Genomic DNA, 19382 nt, shown 5'->3' on the forward strand with positions numbered 1-19382 from the left:
GTATTCCTAGAGAGGACACTCTGCTAGGCCTTTGACGCTCCTCCAGCGCAACTCTATGGTCAGTGTCTAGCAAACATTGACCATAGAGTTGCCCTGGAGGACCTAGAGCTTCCTAGAGAGGCGTCCTCTCAGGAGAGAAAGGCCATGCGATTGACAGACAGACTATTAAGGAGGTCACACTTATGAATCTTTAAGAACTAAGAAGAGTAGTGGAAGATAGAGAGCCTCCGTAATACAGTTTATCCATCTAGCATGTGGTCTACCTCTCTTTCTGCTTCCCTCCTTTCCTAGCGTTACTCTCATTTCTCATGATGTGGCCAAAGGACAACAGCCTCAGTTTGGTCACCTTGATTCCAGGGAGAGTTCAGGCTTAATCTGTTCAAGGACCCATTTCTTGTCTTTTTGGCTATCCATGGTATCCTCCTCAGCACTCTTCTTCAGCACCACATCTCAAATGCATTCATTTTCTTGCTGTTAGCATTCGCTGTTGTCCAGCTCTCACATCCATACATAGTGATTGGGAATACTATGGCTTGGATGATTCTGTTCTTAGTGCTCAGTTGTATATCTTTACTCTTTAGGATCTTTTCTAGTTCTTTCATAGCTGCCCTTCCCATTCATAGTCTTTTCCTGATTTCTTGACTAGAGTCCCTGTTCTGATATGTGTTTGACCCAAGGTATGAGAACTCTTTTACTGCTTTGATTTTCTCATTGTCCAGATTGAATCAGGGACGTAGCCAGGATTTTGGGAAGACTAAATGCCACCATTATAATGGGGCTTGGGTGCGGTGGCGCAGCGGCACACACCATTCATTTTATCTAACGGAAGGGGGGGTCTGGACCCCAAGAACCCCCCCCCCCTTGGCTACGTCCCTGATTGAATGTTTGTAGATCCTCCATGGTCATTATTTATGTTTTCTGTTCAGTAAGCCTGCCTTTACATATCCCAAAACAGATGGGCAAGAAAGAGCTGCTTCCGATTGCTCTGGCAGCTGGGTCTGGAGGAAAAAACAGCCAGAAAAAAAGGGGGGGGGGAAATCCACTCTTTTCCGGCGTCCCATTTGGGACTGGACCATACAGTCACCATGGTCCCATGCCAACTAGGGGCAACCTGGGCTGGAGCGGCCTTTAGTCAGTTCAGGCTTCCGGTCTGCTTGACCCCTTTCTTGATTTTCCTTAGTAGTTGTTCCAGGTCTATGATGTCTTATGATAGTAGTTTACTAGATTGACAGAACAGTTATAGGCCTGTTACAGACTACCAAAATAAAGCTGCTTTGGGTCTCTTTGGAGGTATGCTATTTAAATGGTGCATGGGTCCAAAGAGTCCGGAGGTCGCACCAAAGCCACACTCCATTCCTAAGCACTGGAGTGCAGCTTTGGTGCAGCTTCCGGATTCATAGGATGCATGCATCATTTAAACAGCATACCTCCAAAGAGACCCGAAGCAGCTTTATTTTGGCAGTCTGTAACAGGCCATAGATTGTTATTTTGACAGTTCCCTGCCCTCAGATTTACAATCTAAAAAGACATGCCACAAAAGGAGAAAGGAATGGCAGTGGGTAAGAGGATCACGTCCAGCAGATACTGCCAGTTTTTCTCTCCCTCTGAGGCCAGGGCTGTGGCAGTTGGATGGAGAGAGGGCCTTTCAAATTCAGTAGGCACTCTGAGAGCACTGCCTGTATCTATTTTGATGAAGGCTCTGTGGAGGACTAGTTTCTGGATATGGGCATTGGAGAAGCCACCTGACATGATTGGGCTTGCATTCCTCTGGAAGGGAAGGTGTGTGATTTGGAAATGCTTAAGCTACAGTAGTGTGCCTTGAGTGAGGCTACCCTTGAAGATGATACGGAAGCCACAGCTAGTGTAGCACATGGCAGCTGAGACTGCTGATTGGACACTCATGGATGGTCGACCAAAAATAATGTACCTTTACTAGATGTTCCCAGGAATTATGACTAACTCATGGTTTGACCAGTGCAGGAAAGATGTGTTGACGTTTATATGGGGGGGGGGGGGGCAGGATGAAGTATAACCTCATTGTAAATATTTATTTATTTAGGTATTTATACCCCGCCCTTCAGCCCTAATGGCTCTCAGAGTGGCTTACAATTATTATTTTTAATCAGACAGTTCCCTGCCCTCAGGCTTACAATCTAAAAGACACGACACAAAAGAAGGGAATGGTGGAGGGAAAGGGGATGAAGTCCAGCATTCTTCTCTCCCTCTGAGGCCTGGACCAAGGCAGATGTACTGGAGGGAGGGCTAATATATATGTGTAAATAGAGGAGGATTTGCTCAACCTGACTTGAAACTAGTGCAAGACAAGCTGTGGATATTATTGGATAACCCTAAATTATTGATGCTGGAAGGTCAGGATCTGCACTTTGGTTGGCATGGCTTCCTATGGTATAATAATGCATCAGTTCAGAAAGCATTCAATAAATATCTGATTAGGAAAGTGCTATATAAAGTTTGGAGTAAATATAAACAATGTTTATATACTCCATTCACTATCGTTATCGGAAGCGCTTTTACTTAAAGCACTACAAAGGCAGGGAGAGTGGGTAACTTCTAGAGATCTGCTTAACCTAACAGGAGAGTTATACCAACTGAATAGTAGGCAAGAGTTATTGAAGGAAGTGTTTAATATCCAATGGTGCCCATATCTACAAACTTAAGAAAGATGTAAGACAGAAAAAGATAGAGGATTTGATTTGGAAAAAGGTAAATTTGAAAAACATCTGTTTAAGAGGGGAAATAATCTGATTGGTAACCTATACAAATAATGTTGTAATTTAATTTAGAGGATGACATAATCAAAGATTATATGGAGAAATGGCCGAAAGGTATAGGCTATAATACAGATTTGTAGAATTGGCAGAAATGATGAAAAAATAGCAACATTGTTGTGACCTAAAAGGACATTTTTTGGAAATGATACACAGATGGCATTTTTCCCCAGGTGAACTTGCAAAGATCTCTAAGGATACAAATAATATATGTTGGAAATCTAGTGAGGAGATTGGAACCTTCTACCATTTGTAGTTGAGAAAGAAGAAAGTGAAGAAATTCAGGTTGGTGACAAGGGCTTAATTGCAAATAATATTACAGAATCACTTCTCTGCCCAGTTTCAAAACTGAATTAAAGACTATATTGTTTAGAGAAGCATTCCCAGAGGTGAGACCCTCTCTGACCCAGGAAGCCTCCTTCTAACCATCCATTAAGAAGCCAAGCCCTTCCTCCAGTCCATCTGCCTTGGTCCAGGCCTCGGAGGTGGAAAAGATCTGCTGGACCTGATCCTATTCCCCACCACCACTCCCTTCTCCTTTTGTGTCGTGTCTTTTAGATTGTAAGCCTGAGGGCAGGGAACCGTCTGACTAAAAAAAAATTGATGTACAGCGCTGTGTAAACTTACAGTGCTTTATAATGTGCTATAATATACAGTGCTATATGAAGCCGCTGGGTGAGATAATACGGAGTTATGGTGCTGGGTGTTATCAGTACGCTGATGACACCCAAATCTATTTCTCCGTATCTCGTTCGTCGGCCTCTAATTCCGATGGCATCTCTTCTCTCAATGAATGTCTTCAGGCGGTAATGGGCTGGATGAGGAAAAACAGATTGAAACTGAATCCAGACAAGACGGAGGTGCTCATGGTAGCGGCCCCGAAACCAAGAATTGGGTTGCAACCTCCAGTCCTGGATGGGGTCACACTCTCCTCCAGCGACTGTGTTCGCAGTCTGGGGGTGCTCCTTGACTCGTCGCTCCTGATGACAAATCAGGTAAATGCGACGGTCAGGAGTGCCTGTTATCAGCTTCGGCTGATACGCCAGCTGCGCCCTTTTCTGGAAGTAAGGGATCTCGAGACGGTTGTGCACGCACTGGTAACCTCACGCCTTGATTTCTGTAATGCACTCTACATGGGGCTACCCCTGTGCTTGACTCGGAAATTACAGCTGGTTCAAAACATGGCAGCCAGGCTTGTGTCAGGTACATCTAGGAGGGACCACATTACTCCGGTTTTGAGGTCCCTCCACTGGCTGCCTATCAGCTTCCGGGCCCAGTACAAGGTGTTGGTTATCACCTTTAAAGCCCTAAATGGCTTGGGTCCAAACTATCTTAGAGACCGCCTCCTCCCATACAATCCTCCCCGCGCTCTCCGGTCCTCTGGGAGGAACTTGCTGCAGCCTCTAAAATCTAGGCTTGCGGCAACCTCCCAGAGGGCATTCTCTGCTGTCGCCCCCAAACTCTGGAACGACCTGCCGGATGAGATCCGTCAGATAACATCATTAGACAGCTTTAAAAAAGCGGTCAAGACGGATCTCTTCCGGCAGGCCTTTCCAGATTAACCATCCCGGCCCAGGTTCCCAGGTTCCCTGATTCCCTCATTCCTCCCGTGGCCCCATCTTAGAGATGGTTGAGGATCAACAGAGGGATATCAGGGTTTTTAGTTTTAATTGCTGTTTTTATCCTTGATATTGTATTTTTAATATGTTATACTATTTAATACTGTCTTAAGGGGGGGAGGGATAAAGTGTTTTTAATTGTCATATTTTATATTTTACTGTTGTTAACCGCCCGGATTGGTTTGCCAGAGGGCGGTATACAAATAAATATTATTATTATTATTATTATTATTATTATTATTATTATTATTATAAAGAAGAAAATTAATGTGTCCAGAATTCTTCTTACTAGATTTATTTAATGTTGAAGCAAATGCAGCGGAAGAAGTTGGTAGGCTTTGTTGGTGTATGATAACTGAAGCCATAACTGTTGGAAAACAGTTAACATACCAGCAGAAGATGAATGGAGAGGGAAGATAGTTGATATTGTAGAATTAGATAAATAGACTTGTATACCTGAGGGGAACCCCAATTTGTAAAAGATTGGAGAAGGTTTCAGGAGTATTTAAAACAGAGATTTGGTGATTTAACCACTTCTGGATTTGTAGATTAAACAAATTTGTTTTTTTATTAATGGGTGGTAAGTGTGTATGGCATCCAATCAACTAAAAGATCGAAGGAAGGCGAAAAGTAGTTAAAGTTAATTATAACTCAGTTCTTTTTTATGTTTGTTAAGAAAGGTATACAAAATTATGATTTAAACTCAACTTTTGGCATTTGGTAACCATTTAGTCATTTTCTTGTTCTGTTATTTGTATGTGAAATGTGTATTGTTCGTTATGTGCTATATGATCTGTTTGAAAAATTAATTAATTTTTTAAAAGACTGCGGATTGGAACATTTTATAGCAGATGTGGCCTCAAGGTGGCCTTAGTTAAATCAAGACAACCCACTTGGGGGGCAGGCGGACCCCCCCCCCATGACCTCTAGAGAACCTAGCTAGGCCTATTTGATTTTTTAAAAGAACATTTGGGACACATGCTGAGAGAGGGTTAAACCCTCAAAGTTCCCCAATCTTGGCATTTGCTCATCCCTAGTGTATTCTTAGTGATTAGAAAGATGCTGCTAAAACATTCTTTAGGATGCTGCCTAAATTGTTTGGGTACTAGTCATAGTATGTTTCAGTGATGAATACTGTCTGTTTTTGTCTCAGTGAAAAATTGTTTACTGATAAGGAATAACATCAAATGCACAGAAGAAAAAGTGACCAGAAGATTTATGGGAAATCTCTGTAAGCTACAATGGCAATGGAAGTACTTCCAGAACTATATGATGTATTCCAGGGAGAGGTATGTACTAAAACTTTGTTTTTTAGAGTGAAGGAGGGGGAAACATTTTGCAAAACAGCTTTAAAAGGCGTAGTCTTAACACTGTAATTTCTAGTAATCTAACAGTGCAGTTCTTTAATATATGTTCAGAGGTAAATGCCATTGAGTCAAGTTTCCATATGAAGTTCAATCATATGCTTGCCTATTCAGAAGTAAGATCTGCCACATTGGTTTGGGTGTAAACTCAGGTAAGCATGTATAGAATTGTAGGCTGAGGAATAGCAAAATAGTAAATCATTTTGGAGATGGTGAAGGAATGCAGTTATATGTAGACAGTTATATATCAGTCCCTGGTATCTCCAAATAAAAAGATCAAGTAACAGATGATGGGAAAGACTTCCACTTGAGACCCTGGGATATGGCCAGTCTAAGCTGATAACACTGGAGTGGTATATGAGCTTTCTTTATTATTATAAGGAAATAATACTGTAAATCTCATTTACTTTGCCACTAATTATATTATTTTTTTGCAGGTTGCTTCTGTTACAGATTATGGAGCATTCATAAAAATTCCAGGAACAAGGAAGCAAGGTTTGTGTCTCTGTGGTATTAGTTATATGACAAATACAGCAACATTCAAAATCCACACAACAGCGACATCTGTATTGGGCCATCCAAAAATGCACAAAATGCATCATGCAAGCTTTCAAAACGCCACTGGTTGCTTTATCAGCAAAGCTGTTAAAAGTCATAACGGGAGAAGAAAATGACAATGTTAATGTCACCTGCCTACATTTTGGAAAGATGTTGTTTTTGTTGTTGTCAGTTAAGATTGTCTTGAGGTATATCAATGCAGGCAGAGGCCACTTTCCTCTTTGGCAATATGGGCACAGGGAGACGTAAATTTAAACTCTGTTAGCAACAGAAAAAGTAACTTCACTTGAGATGGCTGTTTCTGTCCTGTGTGACACTAATGGCCTTTCTTAGGCAGAGAACATTAAATTGCTCATGAAGGCTCTGTCTGGACTGTTGCATCTGGAAACATGTTTAGGTGCTGTCTAGGTAAATTTCAACAAATGCAATAAATTCAATAAAAAAAAGTTTTACCCTTGTTGGAAGTCCCCGTTCCTTGGCTCTCTCTTCTTTTGGATTACCTTGCTGCAGCTAAAATGCAGTATCCTCACATCCAGAAAACATATTCAGGTGAGCTGTATTGACCATACTGCAAAATACAACATTTAAAATCCAAGATGCACAAAATACATCATGCTAGCTTTCAAAGGATACAGATCTCCCAAAAAGGGCAATCTGCCCGCGCCTTGTTTTGCTGCGCGAGGGAGCCACAGCAGACAAACTGCATGGCTCCCTCAAGCAGCGAAAAGAACCCGGTGCCATAAGGATGTTGCAGTGTGCCAATGGCGCACTCATGACGTCCTTATGATGCTGGAATGTGCGGACGCTAAGCATCCGTCACATCAAAATGGCGGTGCCTGTGTGTACAGGGCGCCGTCATTTTGATGCCCCGTCACGTGCTAGAGGTGAGGCCAATATGGGCGGTGTGCCCTCGGCCAACCCTTAGCACGTGACGGGGTGCCGCAAAGGCCCATCTGGAGAGGGCCATAGTTCTGCAGGTGTCTTCATCAGGCAGAGGTGTTCAAAAGCATATAGGAGGAAAAGAAAAAAATGTTGACCTTAGAGTTACGAGGCCTACATTTTGTAACTATGTTGTTTTTGATGTTAGCAGTTAAGATGGTCCAGAGTGATCTCAATGGAGACATAGTTCACTCACTCTTTGGCCATGTGGCACTTTTAATGCACAGATTTTACAATTCTTGGCCTCCCAGTGCTCACCCAGCCAAAAGGGAATGGCCTTTACCTGCATTGATACCCCTATAGATAATCTTAACTGACAACAACAAAAACAGGATCTTGGCAAAATGTAGGTCATTTTTGACTTATGGTGATCATAAAGTGGAACATATCTCAGGAGTTTCTTGGCAAGTTTCTTCAGAAGGGGCTTGCAATTGCCATCCTCTGAGGCTGAGACTTCCTGAGGTCACCTGGTGCGTTTTCATGGCCAAATGGGGATTTGAATTGAGTCTTAGTCCAATGCTCAACCCACTACACCACACTTGCTATCCTTGGATTAATTATATATTGTGGTTCACAGCGGTTCAATGTGCATTTTTGCCAGCATGGTAAATAACTAGGAAAATTAGAAGAAATCAGAATTGATGTTTCTTTTTAGAGCCTGAACCCTTAGTGTTATTTTATTTTAGTGTAATTTATTACACTAGAGGTCTGTATATAGTTTTATTTTTATTGTTTGATGGTTTAGGATTTTTAACTGTTTTAATATGTACTGTTTTTAAACACTTGTTATCTTTTAAATTGCATTTTACTCGAGTTATGTGTTTTAATACTCTACTAGTTTAATTCTATTTTAATATCCATTTTTATGTTTTTAAATGATTTTTAAAAAAATTTTAAGTTGCTTTGTTTCCCAAATTTGGGGAGGAAAGCGTAATATTAATATTAATAATAATATTAAAAATAATAACAGCAACAGTATTCATTTGTGTGTGTGTGTGTGTGCTTGTGTGCCTTGAATCTTATCTAGAAAAACAATATTTTCTGTCATATTTCTTCTTAGGCCTTGTACACAAAAGTCAAATGTCAAATTGCCGAGTGGACATGCCCTCAGAGCTGGTAGATGTTGGTGAAAAAGTGTGGGTGAAATTGATAGGAAAGGAGGTGAGTTGCTGCTCCTTTTAGTGAGAGGTCTGTTAGATAGAAAGGATTTCACAAAACAAAGTACAAGAATATTTTTATTAAGCTGAAGTTGTATCACCTTGGACATGAATCCATGGATTTCATGGAGTGAAAAGCAGTCAGGTTGAATCCTTATAGTCTCCTTCAGCTCTACTGATTTTATTGGATTGTAAATCTGTATAAGACACAGGTCTCTGAACAGCACTTCTTCGTGTCAAAATAGTCATAGGACTTCTAAAATGAGTAGTTCACAATGACATTTTAAATTGGCTATCATAAATTAATTTCCTCCTTCTGTGGTGTGGGGCTAGTCACAGTTCATACCCAATGCCCATATGAAGGGCAAACAGCCAATAAAATAAATTTATATTCATGATGTAGTAACTTCCTTTGTGGACTGCACATAGTGGGAATAACTTGTGTTCAGCTAGTACATTCTCCCCACATCAGGATGTGAGACAGACTAAAAGCAGTCTGAATGTAGAGAAACGTAACAGGTCTCCAGTAATTGGACTGCATGTTTGTAATGGGACTAATGTATAGTTAGATTGCCTAAGTGGAAATCCCTTCATTTGGAATACACACACACACACACACACACATACATATATATATATATATATATATATATATATATATATAGTATAGGCAGCAAGTGTATCCTAATTATAAGATTTGCCTTCTGGATTTTTTTCTCAACTCTTTGCAGAAGTGAAGTCAGCAGTCAAGTTTGTTGTTACTGCTATGGGAAAATGGTATCAGCAGGCGTGGGGAAAACTCGGGGTTTGTGGAAGTACAAAAAGTGTTTAGAAAGGAATCTGTAATTGTAAAAAAGAAGATTTTTATAATAAATTTAGAGGCACACATTCAAATCTGATCAAGGGGCTTTAAATTGAATTACTTGTGGAAGTATTCCAGAGGACAGGAGGACACCAAGTACTGGGTGCAATAGCTTCAATGATACAGGGGGTAACTGGGCCAACAAAATGCAGAAAAAACAAGGAATCAGTTGGAGAGAGAGAGACCTCTAGCCATACATGTGCCTAGTAACATGTGAAATAACTTGAATTTGAAGCCTTAATTGTTGTTGTTGTTAACTGCCTTCAACCCTGCCCTGACTCATGGTAAACTTGTCAATGAGACATCTCCAGGACTCCCTGTCCTCCACTGCTTTGCCTAAACTCCTGTGGCTGTGAGAGGGCCTCTCTGGTCCTTGGCTGAGCGAAGCATTTGCTGGATTTTCTTCGTTGGTTTTTCTGCCTAAGTGTACAGTGTGCCTGGCCTGCATCATATGTGGATGCTCCTTAAGCCACACAATGGAGATAACAATGGCACACATGTGCGTGCCACACAACGTGCACAAGCCCCATTATTTTCAATGAGGCTTGAGCATAGGTGCTATTTGCCTTACGCAGGGTGTGTGTGTCTGGAACGGATCCTCTGTGCAGGCAAGGACACACTGTAGTACCTTATATTTTTCCCTATTTAAATTCATTTTGTAAGTATTGGCCCAGCTTTCTAATGTCTTATGGTAATTTTGAATTCTGATCTTGTCCTCTGGGCTCCATCTCCTAATTTGATATCATCTACCCAGCCATAGAAACCCACTGGGTTACCTTGGGCCAGTTACACACACTCAGCCTCAGATATAGGCAATGGCAAGCCCCTCTGAAGAAACTTGCTAAGAAAACCCCATGGTAGGGTCTCCATAAGTTGTAAAGGAACTGAAGGCACACAGCAGCAGCAACAACAACAAATTTGATAAGCATGCTCTCTGTTGCATCATCCATTGTCCAGGTACCTCATACATTCACAATTCTGTTTTGGCCTTTTTCTACCAACACATGTATTCCCTCTGAATGAAAATCTCTTAAAGTTGCCCTTCAGCTCTGATCATGTATAGTAAACCATTAGGATAGTACTGTGTCATTGTACTCAAGGTTCTTTACTATAGAATCTTAGACATAATACAGATTAATCCACCTGAGATATCCGGGCAAATACTGGCAGAGAGTCTTCCATTTGTAAATCTCATGCAAGATGTCCATGCTTAGATCTTATATATCGGCAGTTTTGAGGAAATTGAATTCAGTATTTTCACAGATCAAGTATTAAAAGTGAAAAAAGAAATGGAAGAGTCACTGCTAGCTAGGAAGTCATTTCCATTCTGCCCTTCAGTATCTTGACTTGGACATCAGAATTATACTGTTGGGTTGTACCCTGGGTCCTGAGAACGGCACAAATCTAAAAGCATCTTTCCTTGTTTTTCAGGAGAAAGACAACAAACTAAAACTGTCTCTTTCCATGAAGGCTGTTAATCAAGGAACTGGAAAGGACCTTGACCCCAACAATGTTGCTCTTGAGTAAGTGAAATAAGTTTAACTCATGAAAATAGTAAGGAAGAATGAGCTTCTGAATGCCATTTGTTCTCCCCCCCACTCTAAATATTTCCCTGAATAGCAGTAAGATGCATGTGGATGTTCATAATGCTGTTCTCATTGTGGGGTGTAGGGATCCTAAGCCTTTAGTCCTTCAAGTTTAGGTTGAAGACTTTGATGATATACAGTTTGAGATTAATATTTGTATGATGCTCTTGTTTTCTGTCCTGGTAAAGAATGTACTAATGAATGATGAGACTTGGTAGTGTTTTAAAAATGTTTCCAAGTCTTTTCAGATAATAGCTAAGTGTTAATATTCATCTTTCCTCCAAATCAAGACGAAAACAGATGGAATTCCAGAGAGCATTGCAGGATAAAATGCAACATTAATAAATAGAAATTATGGCTGTAGGAGCCCTTAGGAGGCCACTTTTCGTACCTGAATTAAAGGTTCTTTGAATTTGGCATTGGCTCCAGTGGAACTGGAGTTCCCCCCTCCATTACAATATAGCGGGTGTTGCTTCTGATTGAAAACTTTTGCTATCTCCACATAGTCAAGATGCACGAAAGAAACGTTCATTCAAAGATTATACCAGCCAGAAGATCACTCTAGAAGCTGTCCTGAACACAGTTTGTAAGAAGTGTGGTTGCCCAGGTATGTTCAGATCAAATTACTTTCTAAAAATATATATTACCATCAGAGCATAGGACAGGTGGCATAACAAAATATATAAAATCAGATTTGAAATACTAACATTTCAGCTTGACTTTTTATTGTATATTTGTCGATTGTTATTAGTTTAGAACTATAAAGTTGGAAAGTAACAGGCACGTTAGAGCCATTGTATAGTGGTTTGAACGTTGGACTGTAACTGGATATCAGGGTTTGATTCCCCACTTAGCTATAGAAACTCACTGGGTGACTTTGGGTGAATTACATACTCTTAGTCCCTGAAAACCCCATGATAGGTTTGCCATGAGATAGCCATAAATCGGAAATTATTTATCATAGAGCTGGAAGAAACCATAAGGGCTGTCCAGTCCACCTCCGTGTCGTGTAAGAACACACAACCAAAGCACTCCCAACAGATGGCCATCCAGCCTAGTTAAAAACCTTCAAAGAAGGAGACTCCATCACACTCTGTGTGTTCTACTGTTGAACAGCTCTTACTGTCAGGAAGTTTTTCCTAATGTTTAGATTTTCCTAATGTTAGGCATTCCTAATGCTAAGGGGAACCAGCAGCCTTTAGGACTATGGTGAGGCTGAGGGTTGTATGAAACCACTCTTTTCAGGGTCTCTTAAAACCATCATGTAACCTTGCTGATCACTTTGTGTGGTGGTGCCTCCCCTGCCATGCATGCCTCCATGGGCTCCCTTCCTTAGCTGTGTTTCCACTAGTAGTGGTGGCAGCAATTGGGAAACACTTACAAGTCTTGTGTACAGGGCATCACTTCAGTGGCTCAGAGGAACACTGTTTTGGAACAGGCAGAATGACTAGGGAGAGGAACTTGAGCACGTGGTGGCAGTGAAGTAGCTGTGGCAAAACATTTTCAAACGGGGCCCTGCCTAACCTTTGTGACCTTTGCCAGGACTTGGCTGGCAGGTTCAAGCTGTACGGCTGCTCCTGCTTTCTTTTGTTGAACAGGGCGAAGGAAGAAGGAAAAACAAACTTGGAGTATTGGGGGAACAACTTCAGGCTGTCTGGGGAAGGAGGGGGAAAGAGAGTCCGGAGTTGATTCTTGGAAAGAGTCCGCCTCAGAGTGGCTCCTGTAGTTAAAATCTTTCCCTTCACTGTCCACACTAGTCTCCAGTCCAAAGCATATAGCCTCTGTAAATCCTGTACTCATACACCAGCTACACTTCTCTCTGCCTTGATGAAAGACTGAAAATCCTTCCTCACCAAGCAGAAAAGTGGCTGCACCCCTCACAGCCTTGACAACAAAGGATTAAGAGTCTTTCCTCACTAGGGAGAAACGTTTCCCTTTACACCCAGTCACCTTGGGAGCAGCAACCAAGCAGCTGGCTGAGCAGTGATTGAAAAGCCTCTTACCCGTGCCAGCTTCCAGGTCACTGCTCAAACAGCTGCTCATTCACTGTTCTCTTTGTACCTGGTCACCCTGGGAATAGCACTTAAGCAATCAGCCAACTGGTCTTCCTTTTGCTGTAAACCAGTGCAGGGGTGTGTGTGTGAGAGAGAGGGGAATAGGTCTGGGTTGCTGCTGCTGTAGTTACACATGAGAGGTGGAGACGGAAGAGATGGAGGTGATGGCAAGCTGGGCATGGCTGAGGTAGATGCCACTGGCCAGCTGGTTACTGTGCGCAAAGTTTTGGCAGCTCCCATGGGTCCAGCAGGCACTTCGCTCTGAATCTCTCTTTGTTCTCTCTCCCACTTCATATTCCCCTGAGGTATTTATAACCTTCCTTGGAAGTTCTGGAAACTTTTCCAGGCTGGCCACCTCATTGGGCAGTTGTCTCTTATGACCTGGGACTCCTTGTGATGCCCCCCCCCCAAATAAATGAAACTATAAACCCAACACATCATTAAGATTGTCTTACTTTAAAATATGTATTTCACATTGAAGGTCATTTTGCAAAAGATTGCTTCATGCAGCCAGGAGGGACCAAGTACACCCTTATACCAGAGGAAGAAGAAATCCTTCCAGAAAACAAAAGAAAGGCTCATATATCTGAGGATTCTGTAAAGAAGAAGAAAAGGGTAAAACTAACATAAGCTTATTAAAAAGATAGATGAGAACTGTGAGTTGACAGCACTGGACATCGGGACAGTGAACAGTTTTGTTGCCTCATACATGGAAAATAAGCTTAATAATATGAATGGTATGGCTGCTTGTTAGTCTAATGTCAGACTGAGCACATTTTTACAATTTATCAGTGCTATAAGAAAGTTGCAGGTTTGTATAGCTTTCCAGACCTCCAGAGTAAGTTTCTTCATTGCTATATAAGAATTCTCTAGGACAAAGCTGAAGAGATTATTTACCATTTTTGTATATATTTGCTTGGGTCTCTTGGTGGAACCAGACATTATCTTTCCAGTTTCATTTCCAAGCAGAACTCAGCCTTCATTTTAAGCCAGTGGCCTCAGCAGTCATTACTGTTAGAAACTTACATTGGTTTAATCTGTAAAAAATTGTATTTCTTTGCTTGCTTGTTTTATTTCCTGCCTTTCTTCCAGTGTGGGACCCATATTGTATTTTGAAGGGTTGCCTTGTCATAAACATCTGCTCCAATATACAAAAAAAATTAACAAAGAAAAACATTAGAAACTGCTGTGGGTGTGTGTATAGTGTGTACAATATATACAGTGTACATACACACACATTCACTATACATAGTACCAAGAAATTATATACAGTATTCTGTTGGAATGCGGTTTTAGCAAAACTATCCTTTGGCTTAACAATTCAGTGAACTTTGTTTAACTGTTTCATAACTACATGGGATAGTACTGGGAAAAAAATGTTACTTCTGTCCCTATATTCTTTTGTAGTATGCATAGAACTATGGGTTCATAGGCTTTGAAGAATTATACTCTTATGCTCTGAAATAGTGGCTGTATTGGAACAGAATATTCAACCATAGTTTAACAGGACAAAGACAAATCTACCTTCCCCTCATCCCTGGGCTTGCACATGTGTCTCTTCAACTTTACAACATGTACAAGGATGGGAGGAGAACCTTACATTTCTGTTCTTGAGTAATTGCAGTTTACACTGTTATCTGAACCTCAACAAAATGTGGTTAAGCATGACTATAGTTGTAGTAGAAATAGGCCACATTTTAACCATATTTTCTGAAGCTGCCTTGTTTTCTTCAACTAGTTAAGGTTAACCATGGTGTAGTATGTGGGTACCATGCAAAGCTTTAAGTCTAGAATGGAAGCTTCCTCTATTCTGAGGAAGAGAATTGTGTGTGAGTTTGGGGAGGACTACACTCATTCTTTTAATGACTATGGCCTGTTACAGACAGCCAAAATAAAGCTGCTTCAAGTCACAGTGGAGGTATGGTGTTTCAATGATGCATGCGTCCTAAGAGTCCAGAAGTCGCACCAAAGCCACTTTCCAGCCCTAAGGACGCATGCATCATTGAAACACCATACCTCCACTGTGACTCGAAGCAGCTTTATTTTGGCTGTCTGTAACAGGCCAATGTAAGCTTTAACACTTGTTAGGTCTAAATACAGTAAAGCATTCTTCATTTAAATCATTCTCAAATGGTACTTCTCTTCCAACTTTTTGTGGAAATTTCCAAGACAGAGAATCCACGTAATCTTTCAGCAAATACAGACAACATGAAATCAATATTTATAATATCTGAGGAATAGTTCATATATTTCCTATAGCTTATATGTTTACAAAAGTGTTGTAAAATATTATTGTTCTGCTCTAAAACTTATAATGAACACATGCAACAAATGTCTGTTTTCATCTGTGTGTAGTAAACTACATTCAGGAACCTGGAATTGCTCCAAGATATTTCTTCGAGTTTTGCATATCTTTAAAATGAGTACGACTTTCAAAATTCTTCTTAATGAAGAAACGAGTTAAGTCTTAATTGAGTGCCAGATAAGATTTATTCTTGGCATATAAAATGCCCTGCACTTTTGGTCTTTGGGATATATGTTATACATGCAAATTGATACTGTTTTGGAATGTTAAGAGACAGAACAAGGGCATGTAATTCATTTCTGTTTAAGTTAGCCTAATAAACCACTTATGTAGCAGAGCCTTAGTTTACCGTCTTTAGAACCAGAAAAAACAGAGTAGCCATTCAATCCAAAAATCCTGTCCAGAGGGCAATGTGTAGTGAAAAGAAAGTCTACTGTGTAGGTTAAAGGGTAGATGCTGACATAGAAGCATCTGGACTATATTTCACCATGCCCTGGTTTATGTTGCAAGCACTTTACATCTTTTTGCTGTTGAGTGTGTAAGGAAAAAAGTGTTGCTGCTGCAAAATGCAGTACAATAAATGAGTATTATAATTAGAAATAATTTCCTAATACTTTCTTCATAGGGAAAAAAGGAAAAGAAGGAAAAAAAGAAACACAAGAACAAAGTCCCTTCTGAACTGGATGTTTCTGACAGTGGTGATTTAGACACCAGTAGCCAGCCAGCCAGAAAGAAAAGAAAAGGGACTGAAAAAGCCAGTACTTCGCAGAAGAAAAAGAAGAAGCATCATAAAAAGAAGCACAAGGAATGAGAAGCACTTAATGGTTCTGTTAACATAGCAAGGGCTTCTCTCTGGCCTCCCATAATCAGCTGACAAAAAGAACAGCCGAGACAGACAGAATTGTGTTAAGACAAAAGGTCTTTCCTTCTTTGAAAAGAGGCATTGTTTCCAGTGAATTTTAATAAAGACTTCTACATTTTCCCCCCACAAAGAAGGAAATTCAGTGCCAGCTACAGTTGGATGTTTCTTGCCCAGATGTGGCACTCATTTCATGTGAAACTCATGCCTTTCTGCACTGTTGTTTCTTTGTGGTAAGATGCCAGGATTGCAGCATCTTTTGGAACAACCTTGAGTGATTGGTTAGAATTGTACATGGCATCAGCAACCCGGCTTCCGTAGGCAAGTTGACATCTGGATGTTGATTAAACATCTGCAAGTCTTTCTCTGCACACTAAAAGGAAGAATGGACACACATTTCTGAGCTAACAGGTTGATTGGTGAAGAACAGATTGCCGTATCTCTCATACTGAAGGAGAAAAAATAATCAGCCAATAGCACTTCTCCTTTTATAATCTGAAAATTGAGGCAAGAGTTAACTATGAAATAACCCTTTTTCTTCCTCATGATTTGTTCCATTTGCTGGCCAGCCTTTTGACTGTATTGCTCTTGCTGCCTCGGCTTCAAGTATTCTTCAGTTAAGGGATGGGAACAGCCTGTCCAGGAACTGCATGCAAGCCTGGTTCTCCCACTGTTGTGGCTCCTCAATCCACAGTTTTTTAAGAATGATTTTAAATAAATAAATAATAATAAAATCTTTATTTGTATCCCGCCCTTCCAAACGATCAGGGCGGCTTACAATGATGCAGCAAGTGCAAGCAGAATACAAAGGTTAAAAACATATACACAACAACAACAATAATCTAAAAAACAACAATAAAAGCCCCTTAGCCCAACCTCATGGCCACGGAAGAGGAGGGAGGCCCACAGGATATTTAATCGGGGAATGCCTGCTTGAATAGGAAGGTTTTGAGGTCCTTCCTAAATTGGGCCAGGGTGGAAGATGAGCGGAGCTCCGTGGGCAGCGTGTTCCAAAGGGCTGGGGCAGCTGTGGAAAAGGCCCTTCTCGATGTAGAGGCTAACCTGGCCCCAGGCACCTTCAGTAATTGCTGCCCAGATGTTCTGAGGGTGCGAGGCGGATTGTACGGGGAGAGGCGGTCCTTTAGGTATCCTGGGCCCAAGCCATTTAGGGCTTTATAGGTAATAACCAACGCCTTATATTGAGCTCGGAAGCGGATGGGCAGCCAATGAAGATCTTTTAGCACAGGTGTTATGTGGCTGGTACCCAAAAATTGCACCAAAGAAGCATACCTGCAGCAAAAAAACAAAACAAAAACCCACTTCCAAAAACCTGTGAGAAACATCCCCAAAACAGCTTCTTTTTCAACCCCTGAGATGTCTACAGTCATATTGCAGCCAAATTCCCCCATACCACATTTAGCTGTATCCCAATAGGATGACAATGGGAAGACACAGCATTACTTCCAGTCACCATTTTGGCTAAGAAATTGCCAATGGAGAATGTTGTGCCAGACACAGAGAAAATTGGCCCTTGACTCCCATGCAGTTGTCCATCTTTGCTTTACATTACAGCTGTTTACAACTTTGCCCTCATTCTCAAACTGTAATCTCTACATGACTGTTTTATTTATTACTTATACCCTGCATACAGTAATAAATTCAAAATTTATGGTAGAAAAATACTGAAGTAGTATTTAGCTTCCTGCTATTTTCAGTGAATTTGCTGTGGAAATAAATGCTATATCTGTGCTGACTGAAATATCTGAAGATAGGTTCTTCTATGTTCTCTCAGCATGAGGTTTCTGATAAAGCAAATCATTCAGGCGTTTTCTGCTTAAGTATGATTGAGAAGATAGCTAGCATGGTGTTGAGTGTTGGATTAGAACAGTGGTTCTCAAACTTTTTACCCTTGTGAGCCCCTTTAGATCTACATGCGGATGTGGCACTCCCCCCCCCCCGAGATGTAATATATGAATAAAAACAATTTTTGTTTAATGTGTATTTTTGTTTGTACATTTATGTATATTCACATTTTATAAGGAAATAACATCATCAAATTATAGCAGTTTTATTTAAATAAATTAAAAACTTAACATGTATGTAGATTTTACATACTGTCTAGCCACACTTTCATACGCCAGTGCTCAGATATCTACACACTCGGTCATGCTTTCTTTCACTCACGCACATACTCAATTTATTATCTCACATGCAGTCACACAAAAACGTGTGTGAGTAAAAAAGAGATGATGAGTGTAACTGTGTGTGAGAGACTGTATGGGAGACTGTAGAACAGGAAAAGTTTGGGAAGAGGAGGGGGAGGAAAGAATCAGGGCCTCCAAGTCTCATGCCCCCCCCCCCCGAGCAACTCTTGCGCCTCACTGGGTCCTGCCCCATTGTTTGAGAACCACTGGACTACAACTGTAGGAGTTAAAGGTTTGAATCTCCACTCAGTTCTGGAAACCTACTGAGTGATCTTGAGCAAGCCCCACTTAGCCTTAGAGAAAGGCAGTGGCAAACCCTACTGAGTAAACCTTGCCAAGAAGACAACTCTGTGATAGGGCTGTCATAAGTCAGAGGTGACTTGAAAGCACATAATAACCAGAATTCTCAGTCAGCATGGTATGGTGGTTTGGTCTGACTGGGACTCAGAGAACATGGTTTGAATCTAAATTCAATCTTAGTGAACGGAGAAGATGCAGTATGGGTTTTTTTCTGTGAGTGCAACAGAAAGGACAGGTATCCCAGGTGCCAAGGTAACATACAAACTCATTCTCAGTTGTGCAGGAAATTCAAGTTCACTCAAATTAATTATAACTGGTTAGATCTGTTTTTCAGCATTCCCATGGGATAGAGATCTCTTGGCAGCAAGAACATATTTATTGGACAGAGAATTAGCATAATAGAAGCAATAAAATGCCGGAGTTTCTATGAGTTTATATTTTTGTACTGTAGCAGTTACATGCTGCATATCAGGTAAACACAATGTTCCTAAATGTTCAATTTGATACGGACAGCTGTTGAAACCCACTCAGTGATGTTGGACAAATCATACTTATACACGAAAGTAACAGTGAACATCCTCTGAACGAATCTTGCCAAGGAAACCCTATTATCAGGTTGCTATATGTTGAAGTTAACTTGGAGGCACATAAAAATAACAAGGTTGGGATTATTTACAGTTGCAATCTGACTGATGTCTCTCCCTAAACATTACTGGGCAATTGATCCAACTAATTCTCTACATCCATAATGCAGACCAGGAGGGTGCAGATCTTGCCCCAGGGATT

The 19382-nt window shown here is 40.9% G+C and overlaps 1 protein-coding gene across 2 annotated transcripts; it reads left to right on the forward strand.

Annotated features, from left to right (window-relative positions):
- The first annotated feature begins 2227 nt into the window (after positions 1-2227).
- Positions 2228-16798, forward strand: ZCCHC17 (zinc finger CCHC-type containing 17). Of its 2 annotated transcripts, none has more exons than XM_042440932.1 (8): positions 2228-3074; positions 5562-5697; positions 6210-6267; positions 8330-8430; positions 10720-10811; positions 11381-11481; positions 13410-13546; positions 15861-16052. In XM_042440932.1, exons 2-8 carry the CDS (start codon positions 5650-5652, stop codon positions 15909-15911), a joined length of 588 nt encoding a protein of 195 aa, XP_042296866.1. In that variant the 5' UTR covers positions 2228-3074; positions 5562-5649; the 3' UTR covers positions 15912-16052. The 2 variants fall into 2 exon arrangements, with proteins under 2 accessions (XP_042296866.1, XP_042296864.1); XM_042440930.1 differs by having other exon boundaries at positions 2233-3074; positions 13410-13543; positions 15859-16798.
- Positions 16799-19382: the final 2584 nt, after the last annotated feature.

The sequence above is a fragment of the Sceloporus undulatus genome, chromosome 9, assembly GCF_019175285.1.
Source record: "Sceloporus undulatus isolate JIND9_A2432 ecotype Alabama chromosome 9, SceUnd_v1.1, whole genome shotgun sequence".
Taxonomy (NCBI): Eukaryota; Metazoa; Chordata; class Lepidosauria; order Squamata; family Phrynosomatidae; genus Sceloporus; species Sceloporus undulatus.

Bases quoted from the DNA above. Each gene is read 5' to 3' on its own strand.
- ZCCHC17 (XM_042440930.1), top strand. From the start codon at position 5,650: ATGGCAATGGAAGTACTTCCAGAACTATATGATGTATTCCAGGGAGAG. The intron at 6,268-8,329 runs GTTTGTGTCTCT...ATTTCTTCTTAG, and splicing joins TCCAGGAACAAGGAAGCAAG to GCCTTGTACACAAAAGTCAA. The intron at 11,482-13,409 runs GTATGTTCAGAT...TTCACATTGAAG, and splicing joins TAAGAAGTGTGGTTGCCCAG to GTCATTTTGCAAAAGATTGC.